Genomic DNA, 21504 nt, shown 5'->3' with positions numbered 1-21504 from the left:
TAAAATGTCTAATGAGGAGAGGGAGTTGATCCAATTATAAGGATTTTAAACTATAGGTAACTGAAAGCCAAATTCAAGTATTTTTATGTTTTACAGCATGTCTGGAGGGGATCTTTACAGTGGTGTAATGTAATGAAATAATAATACTTTATTATAACAGCATTTACTTGTACTTTAACTTTCAATACTTAAGTACATATAGAATTATAAAATAACTTTTAATACTAAGGTACAGTAAATATCAGATACTTTAAGGCTTTTACTCAAGTAATATTCTAATAAGTGACTTGAGAGTCCCAACAAAGTTATTTTCTGGTGAGAAATCTGTGCTTTTATGCAAGTGTGTCTTTCAGATTCTTCATCCATTGCTGGATCCGTGACAAAAGGTGTCAACATAACACTAATTGAACTTAAACAGATGAAAAACTTAACAAAAAGAATTTATATATATATTTTTAAAACCTTATTTTTTTCCCCATACAATTTATGCCCTTAAATGTGTTGTTGCATACCTCATTTGCTCTAAAATAGCCTACTTATATTAACCCTCTGTGACCCCTTTAAAATTCTACTCAGAAACATCTAGGTTCCAAAATGGGACCTGTCCTTCAACTGCTTTAAAAATACTATACAGTGATTTTATTTTCCAGTTGTTTTTTTTTTTTGATACCCGTTATTTATTCAATTTAATAATATTGTGTACATAGACACCGTTTTTAAATGGGAAAAAAAGGGGCTCGAAGTAAAAATTTTATATTGCACAAAATGCCTGGCCAAGATTTATGCCATATGCATTACCACAGCCAAAATTTTAGATAATAAATAAAACCTGAAGTCCCAAAATGGGTATAGGGTATGACAGAGGATAGAGGGTGCATTAAGTTTATATGTTTAAACCCTCCAGATAAATTGCAACTTTCTGGAAAAAAAAGCAAAAATGCTCCAGCAACAAGAAACAGGGCGGTAGTAGAGAGCGCATTCGGCTCTCTGATTGGCTAAATCTACTGCCAATCATCCACCGGACGGCTCCGCAGCACCTCCCACAGACGCACAGCGGCAGCGCAGCCTCCTCCGACGATGATAGTCGAGGCACTTGCGGCTCGTCTGCAGCGTTAAGAGAAAAGAGGAGAGAAAGAGAGAACCTCACCTCCTCAAACAGCGAGTGAGGTAGAGGAAAAAAGACACAGAAAGCGGCACAGAGAGAGCGCGCGAGGAAGAGGAGAGGCTGTGGAGTAAACGGAAAGACAACAGCGGCTTGGACCTCCAGCAGAGGAGTGTTTAATTGTCTGCAGCTTTATTGTAAAGTGTCTCATTTCCACGCAGATTTCGACATGTCATCGTCCGGTAAAGACAACAGCGGTGCCCAACACGCCAATTACGTGGGACCTTACCGTTTGGAGAAGACGCTCGGGAAAGGACAGACAGGTTAGTTGGGACAGCTTGCTCACTGCATCGCCTTTTAATTGCACTATTTATTTTCGGAGCGCTCCGCGGCGAGTTGAAATTTGGCCGGCTGGGTGTCTGCAGGTGATAAATAACTAACCGCTTAGTTACTAACACCTGCCAAGCCTTGTGGGGTGTTTTTTTTTTTTTTGGATGAGGGGGTTGTTATTTCTTCGGCGAGCTGACATAATCATTGTTCACACAGCGGGACGAGGAGGGGGGGATTTAGGTGATGTTGCTTTACATTGGTTTTGCTGGTTGTGCGTTGGCGTTGGACTGGGTGTGTGTGTATCCAGGAGCAGAGCAGCGTGGGCAACGTCCAATGCCGAAAACGATGACAGTGTGATGGGCTATGAAAATGAACTTTTTTGTGTGTGTGTCCCCTTGTTTGTGTGTGTGTCCAGTGATTGGAGCACAACGCCGGCCGTTAATCCCGATTTGCCTGATACATTGATCTATTCTTAGTCCGCAGGCAGGGAGGCAGGGAGACAGGCGTTCCTCCTATAGGCTCTGACTGCAATACGTGGGTTTCCTCAGATATAGAGGGTCCCACCTTGACAGATTACAGCTGGAAAAAGCTACATGGATCTATATCCATACATCCAAAGGGATGCAAGTGGGCTTCCTTAATAAGGAGCACATGCTTTATCTCAACATAGACAGCAATGACACTGCAGTTTGTCAAAGTTGCATAGCACATGTACACAAATGGTACCTCCATTAACATTTAATGCCATTTTTGGTGATGTTTGGATACTGGTGTGGCTATGTTTGTGTGCATTTACCACACAGTGGTCCTTGCATGGGTGACTGTGCAGTGAGAAGCCTCTGCGGTCAACTACATGCAGCCAGTGGTGGAGCCATGTGAAAGAGAGAGGCAGGCACAGCCCTGTGTAGGCAGAGATGGCAGGAGTGATGCAGCATGCTCCGTACACTCCACCACCCTTAAAGAGAGAGAGAAAGTCAGAGAGTTTTTCCTCTCCTGTCCTCTCTGAGATTTTCTTCCCATCTGTTGTCTAAAACGGCTACAATAGGCGTTGCTTCCCCTACCCAGTCCAGCTGGTCATGCTGAGCAGCCGTGTGTGTATGTGCGTGGAAATGTTTGTGTGTTTTCTCGGACAGTATGCTTTCTTGAAATACATCTTCTGTCACTTCATTCACCTGGTGAGTCCCCTAGTGTTCATTAATGGAGTTCTTTGCCCTTTCCATGGTGTGTGTGTGTGTATTCATAACTGATGCCTCTCTTGGACAGTTCAGAACATTTTAGACACAAATCCCCTACACATGTTGCATCAATAGTCGGTGTAATTGCAAAGCGAGATAACTGCTGTTTTCTGCGGTGTGATCTAACAGTGGACATTGATGTTGCAGGCTGTGTTTCAGCTGATTCTTTCATAACAAATGCAGTATTAAAACACCCTTTCTCTTGCTCCTCGTATTTAATCATTTGTGTTTACAGGAGGGTCTCTCGCTCACAGTCTGGCTCGGCTCTCTTTCAGATCACTCTCAGGAGTGTCTAATGGCTGTTTATGGTGGTATAGAGCTGGCACTACGGTGTGCTGGGTACAGACGTTTAATGATACGGTGTCTCTGAGATCATCCAGCTCAAGATGTATTTATGTGAGCGTTGAGGCCGATTTTGATGTGTTTTTCTTGCTAACCTCAGATGTCAGACACATGGAAGTATAGTAAGCTGCAGGTCAGTGTGGATCAGCAGTTGAGCAGCTTGGCCCTCACAAGCAGTGATGTAGTGGTAGTTTATGAGGTAGACGTACAATAAGGTAGATGGGTTGTCAAGGTAGATGTGGTTGGTGTACTCTCTATATATTACAAAGGTTTGTTGGCCAGAAAATGAGGTGGCTGTGTTAAACCAGTGCCACACCGCTGCTCACAAGTCAAACTATTTGGCCTTGAAATTTGGTGAATTTCAACCATGTTTCACTTAGAGAGAAATTTCTAATTAAATGATATGTATTCATTTTGAGCGCTTTGGGCCTGGTTTTTCAATTACATTTCCATGTTTCAAATGGGCAGCAGTAACGGGGCCCGGCATTATGTGTGTGTTCTGTGTCAGAAAAATCATTTGGGTACTGGCGTCTGTGTAGCTCGTCCATGCCAACCCTATTCAGATTAATGACAGTGCATAATATCCCATTCGCCCATTAACCATTCGTTAATCTGTCAGATCTCTTTCCCAGGCCCCACGGAAAGGGCTGGCCTGGCACCTGTGAGCACCCAATGGGCCGAGCTCGATCATGAGTGGCAGCTGGGACCGTCCAGTGGGCTAAATCCCCCGTGAGCTTTCCCGGGCTGTGGTTGGCTGGTATTATTAGAGTGGAGAAAGCGGAAGGCCTCTGGTAGATCTGGCTGTCCTGCTCAGAGGAGTGGTGCTGTTCCGTGTTCATTAAGTGATTAGGCCTTGTCCTGACACACACACATACACACATACACACACACACACACACACATACACACACCACACACACATGGCCACCGCAGTGGTTCTGGTTTGGCTTCCTGATCTAATCCTCTACACAGCTAAAGTCTCCTCGGCTCTCACTCACGCACTCACGTGGCCCAGAGGTAGCGTGGAACTCTCACTTAGCAACTTAGCACCTCCATGCTACTGTAGAAATTCAAAGTCTTGCTACAATATAAATGCACAGTAGGATGCATCATTTTTGCAACACTTTTTTCCTCTAATCAGAATCCACTGAGAGAGCATTTGCTCAGACTTGTCATGTGTATGATTCCCTCTTTGTCAGGTGTACATTGGGGCCTGATAGGCTCTGTAGATATGGAATGTCTGCATGGCTGGCTACTGATTGGAAGTAAAACCACAGAAACATGGAGGCCAATTTCAAGCCAAACACAGTTATCGCGCTTGAATGGTGGAACCTGGCCATAGCGTAGTGTCTGTGTGATGGTTTGTATTGGTCCTGTTCTGGATGAGGTATCTGTGTGCGTCAACAGCTGAGCAATTTCCTCACAACTGTGAAATTACCAAATTGACTCCTTTTTCTCTACAACATTGAATTAGCCCCATGTGTTGTCTGTCAGGTTGTATAATGCACTTTATTTGCCTCACGAGCCTCTAACCGATGTCACGATGCGACGGCAGCTTGGCAACTGGGGTAACATTTGTTAAAATTTAGATCTCCTTTTGAGTGTCTCTGTTGCAGTTGGGTTTGGAGTAACAGCCTTCATGCATTTCAGAATCTTAAAGCTTTGTTTGACAAAGCTGAAGATTGTGGATTTGTGTTTTTGCCAGTGCAATGACTTAAGACAGGCTGAATCACCGCTCTGTTCCACTAATGCGTCGGAAAACAGTGCCGTGCTTTGCCTTTACTGTGTTCCTGAAGGCTGTTGATTAGCGGAATAGAAGCCTATTGTTTGGAAAAACACTGCCTGTTAATCCAGTGTAAGTCCCTGTTTTTTTTTCCAAGACTTGGATATTGACAGGCTAAGAGTTGGAGGTTGATGTGTAGGCTCCTTGATTCTTTGATTGACATTTAGAGAGTGAAATCATCTGCGCTTCAGGGGCTTTTATATTGACTGTTCATCTGACAAAAAGCTGCCTGTGATGTTGTATCTTGCGCTCTCATTTTCTGTTCGGCGCTCTCTGTTTCTGTCTATCTAGTGGAGAGTTCTTGTTCTGGGTTCACCGGGCTTACACGGCATTTAAGCGAGCATCCAGCTGTTTTTGTTGTCTCCATGTCAGCAAAGGGCTTGCCAGTTTGTAACTATCACCGTGGGTTTCACTGTTGCAGCGTTTTGGTTGTTTTTTGTATGAGAGAATGATGGAAAAGCTCTCATTTGTCTTTTTTTTCTTCATTTATTTACACATGCACACATTAAACAGACCTCTTCTGGAAGTCTGGTACACTGCACGGTAACGTGAAACAGGTAATTCGACGTTGATTGATAGTTGGTGAGCAGGGTATGGTCGACTCAGATCAATGGGCACTTCCAAAGATTTCCTGTCTGGTGGAAGAGATCCATACTGTTTCACAGCACATGATATGCCTGATGATGACAAGTGAGGAGGGGATGCTCAGTCGATGCTGTCAATGAAAAACCACTTGGCAAATCCGCAGAAGCTAAAGGCATTTGTGTGCATACGTTGCCTTTGAGCAGTGCAGGTGCTCTAACTCTCAGTGACCTGTAGCCTCTGTGCCATTAAAATAATCCTGATACCTGTGTCAAGCTCAAACGCAGGTGGCTATCTCCCCCATGTTCACAAAGATTACCCAGAAAAAAAGTTGGCAGCTTTAACCTAAAATTGGCGAGTGAGGGAAATAAATGAAAGGCTGCGATGATAGACCCATGTTACAGTGGGGCTGTTCAGGGATTCAAGTCAGAGAAGCCCTGACCCACTGGCTGTGCCGTGTCGCTCCCAGCTGGGTAGCACCCTGTGTTAGCAGGCTGGATCAGAGCTGTAAGAGCTGGAAGCCAAGCCAGCATGGTCTCAGCTGTTAGACTGTCTGGCTGAAGCCAAAGCCCTGCTCCCTGAGCCCCGAAATGTATCCTAAATGGTGAGAGTCTGTGTGCGAGGGTATCTGTGGCTCAGCAGATGCATATGTTTGCTATTTGTGAGATTTTATGAATACTGTCTAATGCACAGATAGTCAGCTTGCTTTGCTTGGGGGTCACTTTTGCAAGACGTTTCTAGGATTTAAGGTCATTTATTGGATTTAAGGCATTTCTAGGATTTTAGGACATTTCTCTGATTTTATGACATTTCTGCGATTTTAAGACATTTCAAGGATTTTAGCACATTTCTAGGATTTTAGGAGATTTCCAGTATTTTAGAATAATTCTACGGTTTGAGGACATTTCTTTGATTTTGGGACATTTCTAAGATTTTAGGATGTTGCTAGAAATTTTAGGACATTTCTCAGTCTTTAGGATGTTCCTATGGTTTTGGGATGTTTCTAGAATTTTAGAATGTTTCAAGGATTTTAGGACATTAGGGACTTAGCTAGGACCTCTGTGGGTTGGTAACGGGGATCCTGCACTGGCACTTTTTTAGGTGAACAAGCTCTACTGTGATGCTGTTTTATCCACCCTGGCACCCTATGTACACTAAAAGCACAAAAACAATTCCCAGAGTGAATCAGTTTATTTTTCATTCTGAATTAGAACATGGTTGGGTAGCCACCTTGCACACTATCAAGGGCCAGATTTGGCCCACAGGCCTCAAGTTGAGTATCACTGCTCTAATGTGTATGCGAGTGTGTAGAGGTGCTATTGCATCAGACATTTCTTGGCATGGCAAAGAAACTATGCTATAAGTAAATTGAACCAGGACTTAGCTCCAAGTCTTTTCACTGTCTGCGACTTTGGCTGAGGTTATATAATGATGATGGTCGCTGTCATTTAGTGCTCTTCTCCTCTCATCTGCCTCACTCCATCTCTCTCTCTTACTCTGTCCCTCTTCCCTGGCCAGTCAAGATTCATACAGGGACTCAGCCATGTGGTAAATCAGACAAGACCTCGGTGGAATTGCATCGATTGGGAGGAATGTATGTAGCCAACGATTTTCAGAGATTAATGATGAGGAAAGAGGTGGAGAACTTGGAGGAGGGGACAGAGAGAGAAGGGGGCAAGGCAAAGGAAGAGGAGGAGTAGAAGAAGAAAAGAAAAAAAAAACCTTGGACTGAGAGAAGCGGTCTTGAACGTCTTGACTGCAGCGGAGGTTATTAATTAAGGCAAAGTATTGATCATTCTCTTCATTATTCTCCCCTCCTCCCGGATTTTCATCTCTCTATTGCTGACCTCCAGAGGAGAAAAGGGCTCAATCTTTAGATGGGAGGTCAATGAATAAGTGAGAAATTGCTGGGAACACTCCCTGTGGCCGATCATGAATGAGTGTGTGTGTCTCTGTGTGTGTTTTATGGACAGACCCCATCGCATCCTATTTGGGTTTCAACCTAGCTGTCAGTGTTGCTCTGCCGTGTTATATAGCGTGGAGAATCAGGTTAGGATGGCATGGTTCTAGGGTTCATTTTCTCGTATTTATACCAAGACACACACATCCATGCTCATACAAATACAATTTTTTCCCCTCACTCCGTCCGTCTCTTTCTCTCGATCGCTGCCGTGTTTCGTGTAATGTGTTATCGCCTCATGCTATTTAGAATTTCATTGTGCTAGTTTTCCAGCGCAGCAGAAAAGCAGAAACACCATTTCTCTTTTCACCGGGGCTCCAAATTGTTACATTTATATATGACTTCACGTCGTTGCTTGAACAAGATATGTGTGGTGATATACTTTCCGTCATCTCTGTACCTGTCCGAGTCAGTGTTCACTTTTGACGCTGCCAGTCACAGTTTGGTCTTTGTCAACATGGGGCATTTTAGACATACAGTATATTAAACGTCTGTGCGCACAGGCTTAATCAGCCTGTTTCTCTCTCTCCTCTCTCACCCAGCTCAGATTAACCCTTGCTGAGCCGCCTGTCTGGCTCTGACTGTGAGAACGCTAGGTTGGTTGCCAAGGTTGGTTGTCTGGTTGTCATGGTTTCCCTGCCTCTTGCTGGTTCCCAGTCTGCCCTAGTGAAGACAGAAAGGGAATGCTCTCTCTCTCTCTCTTGTCTTACTGACTCTACATAATCTGTCTCACTCTCATTTCTCTACCTCTCTCGCTCTTTAAGTGGCTGCAGTCTGAAGTTGACAACCTCTGTCGCCATGCAAGTTTGTCTTTATCTGACTTATTTCTTTGTATCTGCCTCATCTCTAAATTTGGCTGCCGAAATATAAATTACTTTGTTTTGCACATGTGTGCTGCATGTGTATGTGCGTGCATGCCGTGTGCTCAGACATACGGTCATGGATCAGACAGGCTTGCCCTGCTCTGTGCTCTGTGCTGTGTTCCCATTTAAATCTGGGAGATTAGCACATGTGGGGAGCCTCGGCTTTAGTTGCTGTCAGCTCAGCTAGCCTTGGCAGGCTGTCCTCAGATCAGGGGGGGAGCTCTGTGCTCATCCCCCCATTGCTGTCTGCCCTGCTGTACCTTATCCATTAACAAATAGATGGGTGGGCCGGTGACCTTGACTTTGGTACAGTTTTCTAACTGCTGCAGCACACTCATACAATTCACACGGCCCGCATTCGTAATAGACTTGCCTTAGAAGATACACATATAAACACACGTTTACAATATGACGATCAGAGATTTTTTTCCCCTCTTTCATTCTGTCCTTACAAAATTCGACATGATTCTAAGGGTTTACCAAAAAAGTATTATGTCTTATTCATTTTTTTTGTATTTAACCTGTTGGCTAACATTTCCTGTGAATTGTGCCTTTTGGTATATTTAAAGGTCCAGTGTGTATGATTTAGGGGAATATTTTGACAGAAATGGAATATATTATAATACATATGTTTTCTTTCGTGTGAAATCATCTGAAAATAAGAATCCTGTTTTCGTTGAAATAGAATGACCTGTTTATGTCTACATAGGGAGCGGGTCCACATCTATGGAGTCCACCATGTTGCACCACCATGTTCCTACAGTAGCCCAGAATGGACAAACCAAACACTGGCCCTAGATATGGCCATTCGTGTTTTTGCATCGGCTGTGTTATTGTGGCCCCTTTGCGATGAGAGTGTTGGAGAAACACTGATTTTTAATATGAAAATGCATTATTCAGTGTTTCTACCGCTTTAAATCACTGGGTCTGTTTGTTTTTGAGAGGAAGAGGCCTCTGTGGCTTCTGTGGATACTTTACTCACAGTAAAAACCTCCTAAATGTCTAAATCAGTTATAAGAGAAAAGAGGTGAGCACACATTAGCAACTGCTGGGCTAGCAGTCCCTCTCCGACTGGTCAAACAGCATCGGACAAACACGGATTTGTAACTTGAAAATGCTTTAATCACTGTTTTTAGAGGGGATTTATCTATGGATAAATTGGCTGCTTGTTAAAACCTGAAATCTGCAATCTACATTTTAAACACTGCTTCTTTCGACTTTTTTGACAGTGGATTGCATTTCATGAATTTTCACGTTTCAGCCTTTAATGGCTGTATTTGTTAATCTTCTTTTTCTGTTTTTTTTTTTTAAATGTATCATTTATTCATATAGATGGATAAAATATTGTAGTAAGTAATGTATATAAAAAAGACAACTTTAGTAGTTTAGTATCAAAGTATAGAACTTGCATATATTTGCATATTTAGCCAAGTTGGCTGTTTCACCAGGGATGCCTTGCCATTAAAGAAAATAATAGTTTGCAAGTTTTACTTACTGAAGTATTACTGAATTTCCAGAGCGAATACAGTGAATGAATGACTTTTAAATTACATGAAACAGCGCCTTTTGCTTCAGCAGACCTGCTGGCAACTCCCTCTGGACTGTTTTCCAAGAAAAAGTACATGAATGAAAATGTGCTCTCATTTACTGTGTGCAGCGCATCCCAGATGGCAGGGCCAGGGTAATTGTGATGCATTCAGAGTTCTTCACTGCCACTCGCTCTGTTGTCAGCTCTTTAGGCTATGAAGCACAATGTTGCCCATGCCTCAAACACCTGAGATGTGGCTTGGCATGTGAAGTGAAGCAGGCAGCCCTCAATGAGATTAGGTTAGATGAGCATGACTGGTCACAAACCAACAACCTGCACTGGCTCACTTGTCTCTGTGGCAGCGACTTCTGACACTTGGCCAGACTAAAGAGAATTAGCACTATGTTAGCCAGGTTGACTTATTTTATCTCAGCTGGGAACATCAAGGAGTCTGTTATGCACAGAGAGGAAGGAGGGCAGGTTCAGTTTGCTACTCTGAGGACATTGGGTTGTTTTGCTGCCAGAAAAAAACACCTGGATCACAGGTGTTCCTGCATCAGTGGTCTAGCCAAGACAAACTGTTTCTTTTGTTTGCTTTTCCTCATCAGAGAATAGGTCAGCGCTCTGAATCTGCTGCCAGGTCAAATCCTCTGTCATGACTATGTATTAGGATGCAATCAGATCACAGGGAGATGCCATACTTGGAGCAGTGAGTCCAGTTTGAGTCTTTGTGTTTTTTCCCCCATCTGGCCTGAATTGTAGGTTCAGCTTGTGCTACTTTCCTCCAAATCTCTGGCCTTGTAGTGCTGTACTGGTTTGTGAAAGTATTTCAGCATAAATCTTTTAATACGGCCGGCACGCTCTCCCATTTGGATTTTGCCCTATTTCTATTGGCTGAGGCTTCACCAACAAACATTCAGCTTTTCTCTCTTTATTGTGAAGTAACCTCTTTTAATGGGAGGCTGCAGTATACCAGCTCTATAAACATCTAAAGATCAGGGACTGTGTTCATAATGTATTATGCATTACAAACTATTTCCACTTTACTGCAAGTTTTATGTGCTCTCATGTGACCTGACCAGGAACCCTACATCAATCTGCTATTAGTAGGTTTTAAAAAACAGGCCCCTCAATCTAAAGCTCATATTTACTTTGTAATGAATAATACGTTCGCTTTTTCCCTTCAATGGGCTAAAACTCTGAGTCAGTAAATCCAGTTCTATACTGGTGTTAGGTCAGAGGCTGAAATGAAGGCCTTTGTGCAGAGGGAATAATCCATCAGTGAGATGACCTTTTGGCCTTACTGCGAAAAATGGGCTTTTCCAGGTGTCAAAAGCACATTAGATCTCTTTTTTTATACTTGCTTTTTTGCTCTCTTTTTAATGTCTTGCTGTCTTTTTTTTGTACCCTTTCCTGACTAATGGAACAGTTGATGGCGTGATTAAGGGAAAGAGTGATGAAGCACAGAGAGGTTTCATCTCTTTATCCCAGATGGTTGACTTTTTTTATTCGTCACTAAAAGCTGCTTATTTCTGAGGTGGCTACTGCTGCTGCTGTGTTTTTCTCTCTGTGTGTGTGTGTGTGCGTTTGTGTGTGTGTGTGTGTGTGTGTGTGTGTGTGTGTGTGTGTGTGTGTGTGTACTTGTCTGAGTGCTAGTGTTTTAGTGTGCGCTGCATGCTTCTGTTTTACGGGGCTCTCTGCAGATACATAACGGTGTCTGAGAGCTGTAACTCAAGGGACGCAGATGAACATGAGAGTAACAGAGGCGAGGGGGTGCAGGCTCACAAAAGGAGACAGATTCTGAGTGAGAAAAAGAGTCACAGCAGTAAAGCATCTCTCAGGGTCAGTGCCTCTATTATCATTCAAATCCAGCACACACAACAACACACACACGAAGCATAAAACAGAGGCATGCATACAGGCACAGGAATGTGCTGTGCAGCAGCGGAGTGGATGCTTTTTAGACTCTACAGGAATCCCAGCTCTCCCTCTGACTGCAGCAGAGCTCTGACGTCATCAGTGGAGGAAATGCACCCACAGCAAGAAGAACTGCTCGCAGTACGGAGCCTGAGGACAAACACACACAAACACACGCGCGCACACACACACACACAAACACACGCACGTCCCTGTGCCTTTAGGACATCTAGGAAGCTTTTCCCTCTACCCTTCAATCCTGTCCTCTGTTTAACCTCACAAGAGTTTACCTGTCAGTGAGGGCACTTTGCAAAGTATTTCATACAGTCAGTTTATAGAAAGCTGGATTGATGCAGCTGACTTGCTCATACATGCGTTTTTTTTTAAACAGGCGGCCTCTGTGCTTTGATGTGAAGAGTCAGTAGCCATAGCAACACCGAGACACATTTTCATGTGCTATTTCACATGCTGATGGCATGACTGTGGCTCTACTCGAGTAAGTTATAATTTCGGTTGGTCAGCTGCTGACCTCAGTACTGTTTTGATGTATTATGGTTTGTATAATGAGAGCATAATGTGAGCCAGTAGTGTCCATGTCCATTTGTCTGGGTCAATGTCTCCACGCACACATGCCTGTGTGGGTTTTAGAAAAACTGACGACATATGCAGCCCTGCGTGTGGCACCGCATGACTCACAAAAGTGTATTATTATGATCATTATGACAGTTGCTCTTCTCTTTGTGTAATGCACTCTCCACCTGTTTGCTTTGACTGACACACAGCTTCCTGTGGTTTTGTTTTGAAAAGAGGGAGCTGCATTTGCCCACTTTATCTTTTGGTGTGTGTTTTATTTTTCTATTTGTACATTTTCGTTATTTTAGCTGAGTGCTCCTTTAAAGAAAAGATTGTCACGGTACCTCTGGGTAGCATTTAGATTAGGGTTTTAGGATAAAAATTTTCCACCTGACCACAGTTAGCCCAACAACTAGCGATAACCAATATATTCTTGCAGGTGCAGCTTTGAGTTTCACAACCTCTAATAATCTATAAAAAAAATGTATTTAACAGGCCTTGTCAAGGAAATACTCTTACACCCGTTTTCACTTATTTAACAGAAAAATACAACCGTACACATTCTGAACTTATTCCATTTTCTCACCAAAATTAGCATGTATATACAGGTTTTGTAAACATGGGTAGTGAGTTGTGTACACAGCTCTGCAACAGACCAGTATGTCTTTCTGATTTTTTTTCTGGTATGTCACGTTCAAGGTCAGGCTGGGAACCAGGTTAATAAACAGAAGAAAGCAGCAGTTAGTGAAAACTTTAAGCTGGTTACTTCTTTTTTTACATCCCTTGTTTTTTTAGTCTCTATTTCAACCTCGATGTTGACCAAATTTTGAATGATGTGAGCACTACTTGGATGGAGATGGATGGTATTTTGTGGCTCCCCAACTTTGCATTGCACTGACAAAGGGACTAAAATTAGCATACCCACCTGGGCGTTTTATGTACATCACTGCCAACCGTAGCTGAAGCCGATAAATACTGTTAACTCCAAACAGTCAAACTACTTCCCTTTCTATACATCTAGAAATTATTATAGTTACCTTAATAGACACACTGCAACTTACCCCCCTCTGTTATATCCCTGTGTTCATTATCCCGCTTTTCCTACACGTCTTGCTAGCCCCCTCCTTCTTGACCCTTTTCCCTCCTGCTCCTCTGTTTCCTCGCTTCCTGCCTAATGGAGGTATTCCCCTGCAGCCTCCCGGCCTCGCACTGCCATTCTGCTCAGGTAGGGCTCATTTCATGCAGCATGATTAGATCTCATTGGCAGCAATTCAGGGCCGGATAAGCCAGTGTGTTGTGGGCCTGCACAATAGCAGGAGGAATTCAATTAAATCTTTACATATACCCCCTTGCAATATATATCTGCCAATCTGCACACACGCAAGGGCACAGTACATACAGTGTGCATACACTCGTTCAGTTTCACATTTGAAACAGACACACAAACAAGTATTGATTAAAAAAGCCCAAAACAGATTCACATACAGTAGACATTTTTACATTTACTGTAGTTGCTATGACTGTAACGCCTTTGTTTTAACACCATTGTTAATAACTTGCCCCCTTCTTCCTTCCATTCCCCTCTATCACCCCTTTCCCACTGTGATTGACAATGCTGCAGTAAAAATAGCAACTCACGCACATCAAGATGTGTGTGTAAATGGGCTAATTTAATGTGAAAGGAGATTAAAATTGGCACCTCTAATGGAAGAAGCATATTCTGTGTTGGCTTTATGGGCCAGAGCTGGTAATTGCTTGTGAAGAGTGATTTGAGCAGAATGTATCATCAAATCCTGTGGAGCCAAACCACAGGGGAACATGGAAATAGTAACTGGACATTAATCAATCAATAATAAGTGTGTGTGTCATTTTCTTACCTTTAATCATTCATTATTTATCATTCTCATTATTTTATCATTACATTACATTACATTACATTACATTACATTACATTTTTTTAAAGTCTTATGGCACTTTGTCAGTATTTGATAGCGTATTGCTTTAGGTTTGTCAGATAGAGATGTAATGATTAATGAATTAGTTGTCAGCTATTTAAATATTTGCAGTCTAATTTGACAATCCATTAATAAGTTTGAAAGAAAGTAAATACTTTCTTGTTTTTTCCTCCTCTATGATAGTAGCCTTAATATTTTTGTGTTGCGGACAAAAGAAAGCATTTGAGGATGTTATGTTGGGCTTTGGGAAACACTGTTTACATTTTTCAACATTTTTTGCCATTTTATAGATCCAACAGAATTGATTAATCGTGGATATGATTAACAGATTAATAGGCAATGACAATGACCGTAAATTGCAGTCCTGTTGACAACATACAACGGTAATGATAATTTCTATCATAATAATAAAAGAATGAAATTGTGTATGTGTGCTGATTGGACAAGTTAGAGAATACATAATTGATGCATTGGTAAAATGCTACCAATAAATGAATGCTGACATCGTTTTACATCATTTGTATTGTCTGTGATGTGTATTGATGATGGCTGTTGTATTATGTTTTCTGTACTACAGTCCTTTTTTCTTAAATAAGGTAAATTGAAGTAGATTGAATAGATAGGTGCAACCCACTACTCCTTTCTTTAGGGAAATGTAGCCGAATGCTTGATTTTTATGGGTATCAGTAATGGCTGTCTTTAAAAAGTTTAGCTGGACTGAGGAGATGCCTTGTCTTCTGTGCGGGAAATGGGGAACATTTGGTGTAGTTGGCTCATGTTTCTAATGCCCTTAAGCTTGTGATTGTGTCTGTACGACTTGGGCTGATTAGGCTTGCATGGGATGTGAATTTATTACTCTGTCTTCGCCGGTGTCATTATACTTCAACCTCTTATATTCACTCCTTAATGAGACTTTATGAAATATTCAAACCCTTACCTGGAGGAGCTCAGTGTGTGTGTGTGTGTTTGTCTTCCTGTGTGTGTGTGTGTGTTTGCCTGGCTCTGTATTCTTGCATATCCCTGACTGTGGATCAGCACTTTTTGATCTCTCTCTTAGCACTGACATACATACATAAACACAGCCAGACAAGAGACAGACAGACAGACACAGGAATACATTTGCAAGCACCTGCAGACAGACATGATTTGAGTCGGCATAATGATGTGTTATTCCAGATTTTACCAACCCAGCTGATGATGAGTCCAGCTAGATCAGGCTCATTAAGCCCCAGAGAGATGTGCTTGTTGGCTGGGTGTGTGTTAGCCTGTCTCTGGGCCTCCTCGCTTTTTATTTCATTGTCTCCCTCTTTCTTTCTCTATGTGTCTCTCCCTGAGCACAACACTAAATCAAGCAGACCTTTTAATTAAAAGACACATTTTTTCTGCCCTAAACGCGCCATAAATAGGCCGAGCGGCCGATGGACACTAACAAGAATGCACACAGATAACACATGGTACCTGTCACCTCTTTTTCTATTAAGTGTACAGTAGACTGTATATCAAACTAACGCAATGAAAGAAGAGCTGAACTTTGATTCCTTATGCCCTTAATTCTCTCACTTGTCCAGAAGAGGTAGTTAATACACCCTCTCATCTTGTTTGACTTCAGGGAGAGACCTTCCTCCTGCCCTTGTCCCCTTTGGAGAACTCTTTAATGAAGTGCTCTTGTTCCCTGTGAATTATACTGTAGCACTTTCTGTGTCACATGTGAGAAGTCCCGTGTATGAGGGCACAAAGATGAGAGATGAGAGCTCACCGAGGCCCTCCCTTGTGGCCCAGGATGTGTGTCCAGACTACGAAGTGATTCATTAAGCGAGTCCCAGGACTCACATCAGGCCTCTTCTGGTACACACAGAGGTGTGCCGCCAGACGTGGCCATTGCCTTTGCATGTGCCTTACACACATGTCTCTGAGGTCTTGCGGTGAGGCTAAGAGTGATTGGTGGAGATGGGGAGAAGGGTCTTCTATCTATCTGGCCGTATATAAGCAGCCCTGTATAAAGTGATTACTGATCTCCCTTTGGGCCCTTCACAGTTTAATGGCGAAAGCAAATGAATGGTACTCATTTCAAAATCAGCTTCCAGGCAGCTTGTGTTTTTAATGTTGTTTGAATGAGTTTCAAGCATATTTGAACTACTGAAAAGCAGGGATTGGTATAAGCTTACACAAAAGTTGCATTACACCCATGGCGACTTTACACTCAACTAACAATGCACGCACTTATATACCCCCTCTCGCACACACGTGCACATGCATGAAGATGCTTCCTATGGAGGATAATTAGGGTCAGATTATTCAGTGCTATTATTCTTCAGTTGAGCCAAACACACATGCAGACATAGCATTGTAATCAACCAAAGAAAATCTTGGTCGACTGAAATACTACCTACTCTTTAACCAATTCACTGCTCAGTGGGGGAAAATATCTTCACATTGTCTCAAGATTAACTTAATCGCCTAAACCACCTCTACATGGTAGCATTGTGTGTCTACCAAAGAGTGTTTATCTCTGTCACAGGGCTCAACATTATTGTGTTCAGGAAAGTGAAATGCTCAGAGTGAAAAAAAAGTGATCTTCAGTGTAATATTATCTGATGATAAACTGCACACTGTAACGCTTTTCCTTCTGAGCCGCATGAATCCATCCTCTACATGTTGAACAGGACCAATACTGGAACACTGGAAGTTAACTCTGGGCTTGACATGGTAATAAAAAACTTAACCATACTAACGTAGGATCTATGCCATGTCCGTGATGGCTCTAACATTATCTCGTTGTTGACTAAAAATCAGAGTGGAAAATTTGTTAACTTTGTGTAAAATGCTTCACAAAGATAAACTGCCACGGGAGACAAATGCAAGTAATGAATAACAATAACAAAGTGGCGGACACAGGCCTTTTTAAAGTAGCACCAGCCACTGTGTGACCAATGAGAATTTGGTCGGACAAGAGCATACAACCAACCAATCAGAAATTTACAGCCCTAGCAGACAGCTCAGTAAAAACTTCATTGGTGCATGCGTTTCTGCGGACAAACCATTTTTACATAACTGCAAGTAGGCACATCATATCAGCGTTAGCCTGTGTGTGATTAATCTCTGAGGGCCGGAGGTGACGGGGTCAGAGTCGAGGTGCCTGTGGAGCTAATGACAGTGATTAAGAGGAGAGGTTGGAAGGGTTTAACCCTCATCAGGTTCTTCTCCTCAACATGCCTCAGGACATCAGTAACCTTATCAGGGATGAGGAGATGAGCAGAACACTGCTGAGAAGAAACCAGCAGACATGTTTCACCCGATTATGGATGCCATAATAACTTGAGCTAACTGTCTTCTTCTCTGTCGTGGAATCTTTGTCCCCAGGTTAAATGGCTTGATCTGATAACATTGTGACTGCACGCACGAGTGACTGCATTTAGTGTTTGACTTGTCTTTTAGAAAATAGAGCTTCTTTGTATGTGATTTTGCAGGTTTGTAGCGAGTCTGTTTGAAATAATGTGTATTCTCTAATACAGTATTGCTCCCCCAAAGGGTTGCTCTTATCTCATTTTGAACTAGTTAGTTAAACAGTCAAGTATGTGGCTATTAGCAGAAGCATTAAGTGATGGATCGCCTCATTTAGCTCTGCAGTGCGTTGCAGGGCAAGTTTAAATGGGCCTTAAAGCGTCTATTGGCGATTAGCAATAATATTGTGAAACAGCCATGTTTGCTCTTATATAGTTTCCTCATAATAAGCCTTTGTCATTTTGCTAGACTGTTATTAAATTTTTATAAACCTCAAAAATGGTCTCTTGTGGCACAATAATAGCCGACTTGTTCATGATTGGAAAGGAAAAAATCTTGTGTTTGCATTTTTTGGTGAAAGCAATATTTAACTTCTAAAGTTCTTCAAATGTTAATCATTTGCTTGAGTGATTAGTCCAATTATAAGAACACAAATAATGGTTGGCGTTTTATATTAGTTCAGCCAGTTAGTAAAAACAAGTTAATTAAGCCAAGCCACATTAGCCTATGAGATATTATTTTATTTGGACATGTAATAGCTTTTAAATTGCCTGACTGCTCACATATTTCCAATCAAAATTTACAAATGATCCCTATCATATTGAAATCACTGGTAGCCCTGCTTTAATAGGGGTTTCCCCAAATTCCCCAAGCTTTATATATGAGTTAAACCCACACTCTTAGCTCAGTGAAGGGCTGAGGGTGAGCTGAGGATCCTCTAATGGGTTTTACCAACCTCATTCTTTTCCAATGGTGCTTTTTCTTACTTCTCTTGCTTTTTTTTCTGCCAGCTTCTTCCCCGCTTCCCTCACCCCTCCCTCATTTTCATCTAGCTATTCCTTCCTGTCTCCAACCTCCCTTACCACTTTCCCTGCACCTTTCAGCATCACCCTGCTATTTCTCTCTTCCCCCATCTTTCTGTATTACCCTTTCTTAACCTAATGGGATCACCGGTGAACATGTCTCCGTCTCTGGCTTTGCTCTCTGCAATATCCTCACTTATTGCTGTGAAGTTAATGTAATGGAGTACCACAATGACCTCCTCCTTACCTGTAGTATTTTCAACCCTTCATACCAACCCCCTCTCTTTCTAAATATCTCTGTTCTTGCGTCCTTGCTGTTCTATCGCCCCCGAGTCTTTATTTCTTCTGGTTTGAGATATTACTTCACTCCCCTCTCTTCTGTCTTCGACTCTTAATCCTATTCTTCGTGCACAATCAATAAAACTGTAAATGCATTTCTTCCCTTTCATCAATATTGTTATCTCACACAATCCTTTTTAAATTTCTGTACTCTGCAGCTTTGCTTAGAACTGAAATGGAAACCTAGATGCACATATTGTTATGTGCTCCATAAGCACAAACACCACCTGCCTGCCTGCCCACTCCCCTGGCCTTCTTTAATGCTGTCTTTTCTGTCACAGGCAATATTAGGCTTTTATCAGTGACCCCAGAGTATTTTTTGTATAGGTTGTGAGTGAGAGGAGGTCTGTGTGGGTGTGTGTGAGTGTGTTGTTGGGTGTGTGTTGAGTATGCATCAGTGCTTTCATGTCAAACCTCTCCACCTGTCAGAAATGTCACACATGGTGGCGTTGCCCACACAGATGGCTTTGTTGGTGGGCTTTGCATGCATAGGATGCTGTCACCGTGTGTGTGTGTGTGTGTGTGTGTGTATGTGTGTGTGTGTGTGTGTGTGTGTGTGTGTATGAGTTTGTTTGACTGCTCTCTGAGTGTATTGCACAAATGCTGCCAGTAGCGTGGCTCATGGGTTAGTCAATAAGGAAAATACATTTGTGCTCTAGAGAAATTATCTGTCACAAATCCACTTCACTGATGCTGAATATAGCCACTCACACACATGCAGCACACGCAAGCACACCACATGCTCTGGCACACCTGGAGAGTTCAGACAGCATGTCAGCATCTCGCAGTGAGTGATTTCAATCAAGACAGTGATGCTGAAAGCAGACCCCCCTCCGCTTGTATTCAGTCACCCTCCCATAACCCCACCCGCCCACGCAAACACATGTGCATTGTATAGTCACACCATACTTGAACGCAAGGTGATGCTGTTTTGATTTGAGCACATGCTGGTGGGAGAGCATGAGCTCCTGTTACTTATATATCCTAAGTGTGTATTACTGCACCTGAGGGACGTGTACCACGAAGCAAACGCAACAGAGGCAGGCTTTCTTTGCCTTCTCTGGCTCGGCAAAGAAACCCTGAAACCTCAGTCAGAGATAACGGAGACCAGGAAGGTTATCAGCTTGCGCTGTTAATCGAGATTTTCTTTTTTCAGGCTCCGGCACTTTCTTTTTAAAAAAAAGTCTCAAAGACTCTTAAAAATGATTGATCTGTGCTCCCTACTTCCGTCTTTGAAGAATCTTAAAAAATATTACAGTAAAAAGCTACATTGTTGCTTCAGTTAAGGCAAGAGCAGAATAGTGTCAGAAAAGGAATAATACTGCATTTTAGATGCAAGTGAACATCACCCTTATAAATAATATGATGAATGAACTATTGATATATGGTTTTTGCGGTCTTCTAGAAGGCTTCTTTAAGAGCGATGTCAGCAAATGGACCTGAAAATACTACAAACCTATTCTGTAGTTATGTAAGATTAAGAGCAACTGTGTGAATAAAATAAAACAATATTACTTTTTAGATTTTCTGCATCACTGATGTACTGTGGGTTCCAGTGGCAAAAACAAAAAACAACAACACAACATGATACATACAGTGAGAGCCCTTCTGTAATTGCATGTCTTCATTCGGTGGCATTACTTATGTAGCGTTACTACTCAACAAGTTGGACATGTGCATTTGTTTAGTATTCCCTCAGCTGAGAATAAATAGAATATTGACATTGACTGGTGCTACTCAGATATGCTGTGTAGGCACTTTTAGCTGATTTCAAGCCAAAACCCTGAACAAAACTGGCACCAACCAGGTTCAACCAGGTTAAAAGAGATCCACCTTTGTGCCACTGTGCCTGACTGCTCTCATAGGTGGATACCATTATAGTTCTCCATAGTCACTGTGTTAACATGCTGAATCCCTGCCTGGACTGACTGTATTGAAGCTCACTAAAAATCTGTCTGCTCAAGACACTTCCATTGCTCCTTTTTTGGTGTTTTTCTATTTTTTTCTTGATAACTCCACCTGCTTTCCTCATTTAATTTCAATAATGGCTAGCGCTTTATGGTTTTCCCCAACAGCTGAGATCAGAGAGACAAATATAGAAAGGCCTCCAGAAGAGAGATAGGTGACGCTTTTGCTCCTGGCTTTGATGATGCACCTCATTCACTCATCCACTGTAAATTTCACTAGGCCTTTGAAACTGCAGGCCACATTACGCTTGGGGACTGCCTCTAATTGAAGGAAATATTATGTCATCAAAGGCCCATGAGGGAATGGCACAGGTTTCACAGAAAAGCAAAGAAGATCAGAATCTAGGGCTATGGCTAACTGTTATTTTTATGATCAGTTAATCTGTCAATAATTGTTTTGATCTAGAGATAAATTGTTTAGTATCTGAAATGTCAGAAAAAATGCCATCGCAGTTTCCAGAGCCCAGGACGGCACCCTCATATTGTTTTTTTGTTTGACCAACAGTCCAAAATTGCCGTAGTGAGTGTGGTGAGGTCCAATCTGAATGAATGAAGATTTTAGATCACGGGGATAGAGATCTGTTCAGTCAGAGAGGGAAAAATAACTATAATTTTACTTAGGGAAAGTAAGCAAAAAGAATTGTATGAAAAAAGAGGAAAGTGATTATTGTGGAAAAGAAGGAACAAATGGATAGATAACCTGCGAGAGAAAAAGAGAGAGATT

General features: G+C 42.2%; 1 protein-coding gene across 4 annotated transcripts in view; it reads left to right on the top strand.

The window, feature by feature from the left end:
• The first annotated feature begins 1124 nt into the window (after window positions 1-1124).
• The window catches only part of LOC121950414 (serine/threonine-protein kinase BRSK2), a 197122-nt gene continuing 176742 nt past the window's right edge, over window positions 1125-21504 (top strand). For all 4 annotated transcript variants that reach the window (XM_042496407.1, XM_042496408.1, XM_042496404.1 and 1 more), the window contains exon 1: window positions 1125-1425. In XM_042496407.1, the coding sequence (XP_042352341.1) occupies window positions 1332-1425 (94 nt within the window). In that variant the 5' untranslated portion in view covers window positions 1125-1331. The remainder of the gene's footprint in view (window positions 1426-21504) is intronic.

Source organism: Plectropomus leopardus, chromosome 11 (assembly GCF_008729295.1).
Source record: "Plectropomus leopardus isolate mb chromosome 11, YSFRI_Pleo_2.0, whole genome shotgun sequence".
NCBI lineage: Eukaryota > Metazoa > Chordata > Actinopteri > Perciformes > Serranidae > Plectropomus > Plectropomus leopardus.
The sequence above is the reverse complement of the archived record's forward strand: the minus strand, read 5'-3'. Positions and strand labels throughout refer to the sequence as shown.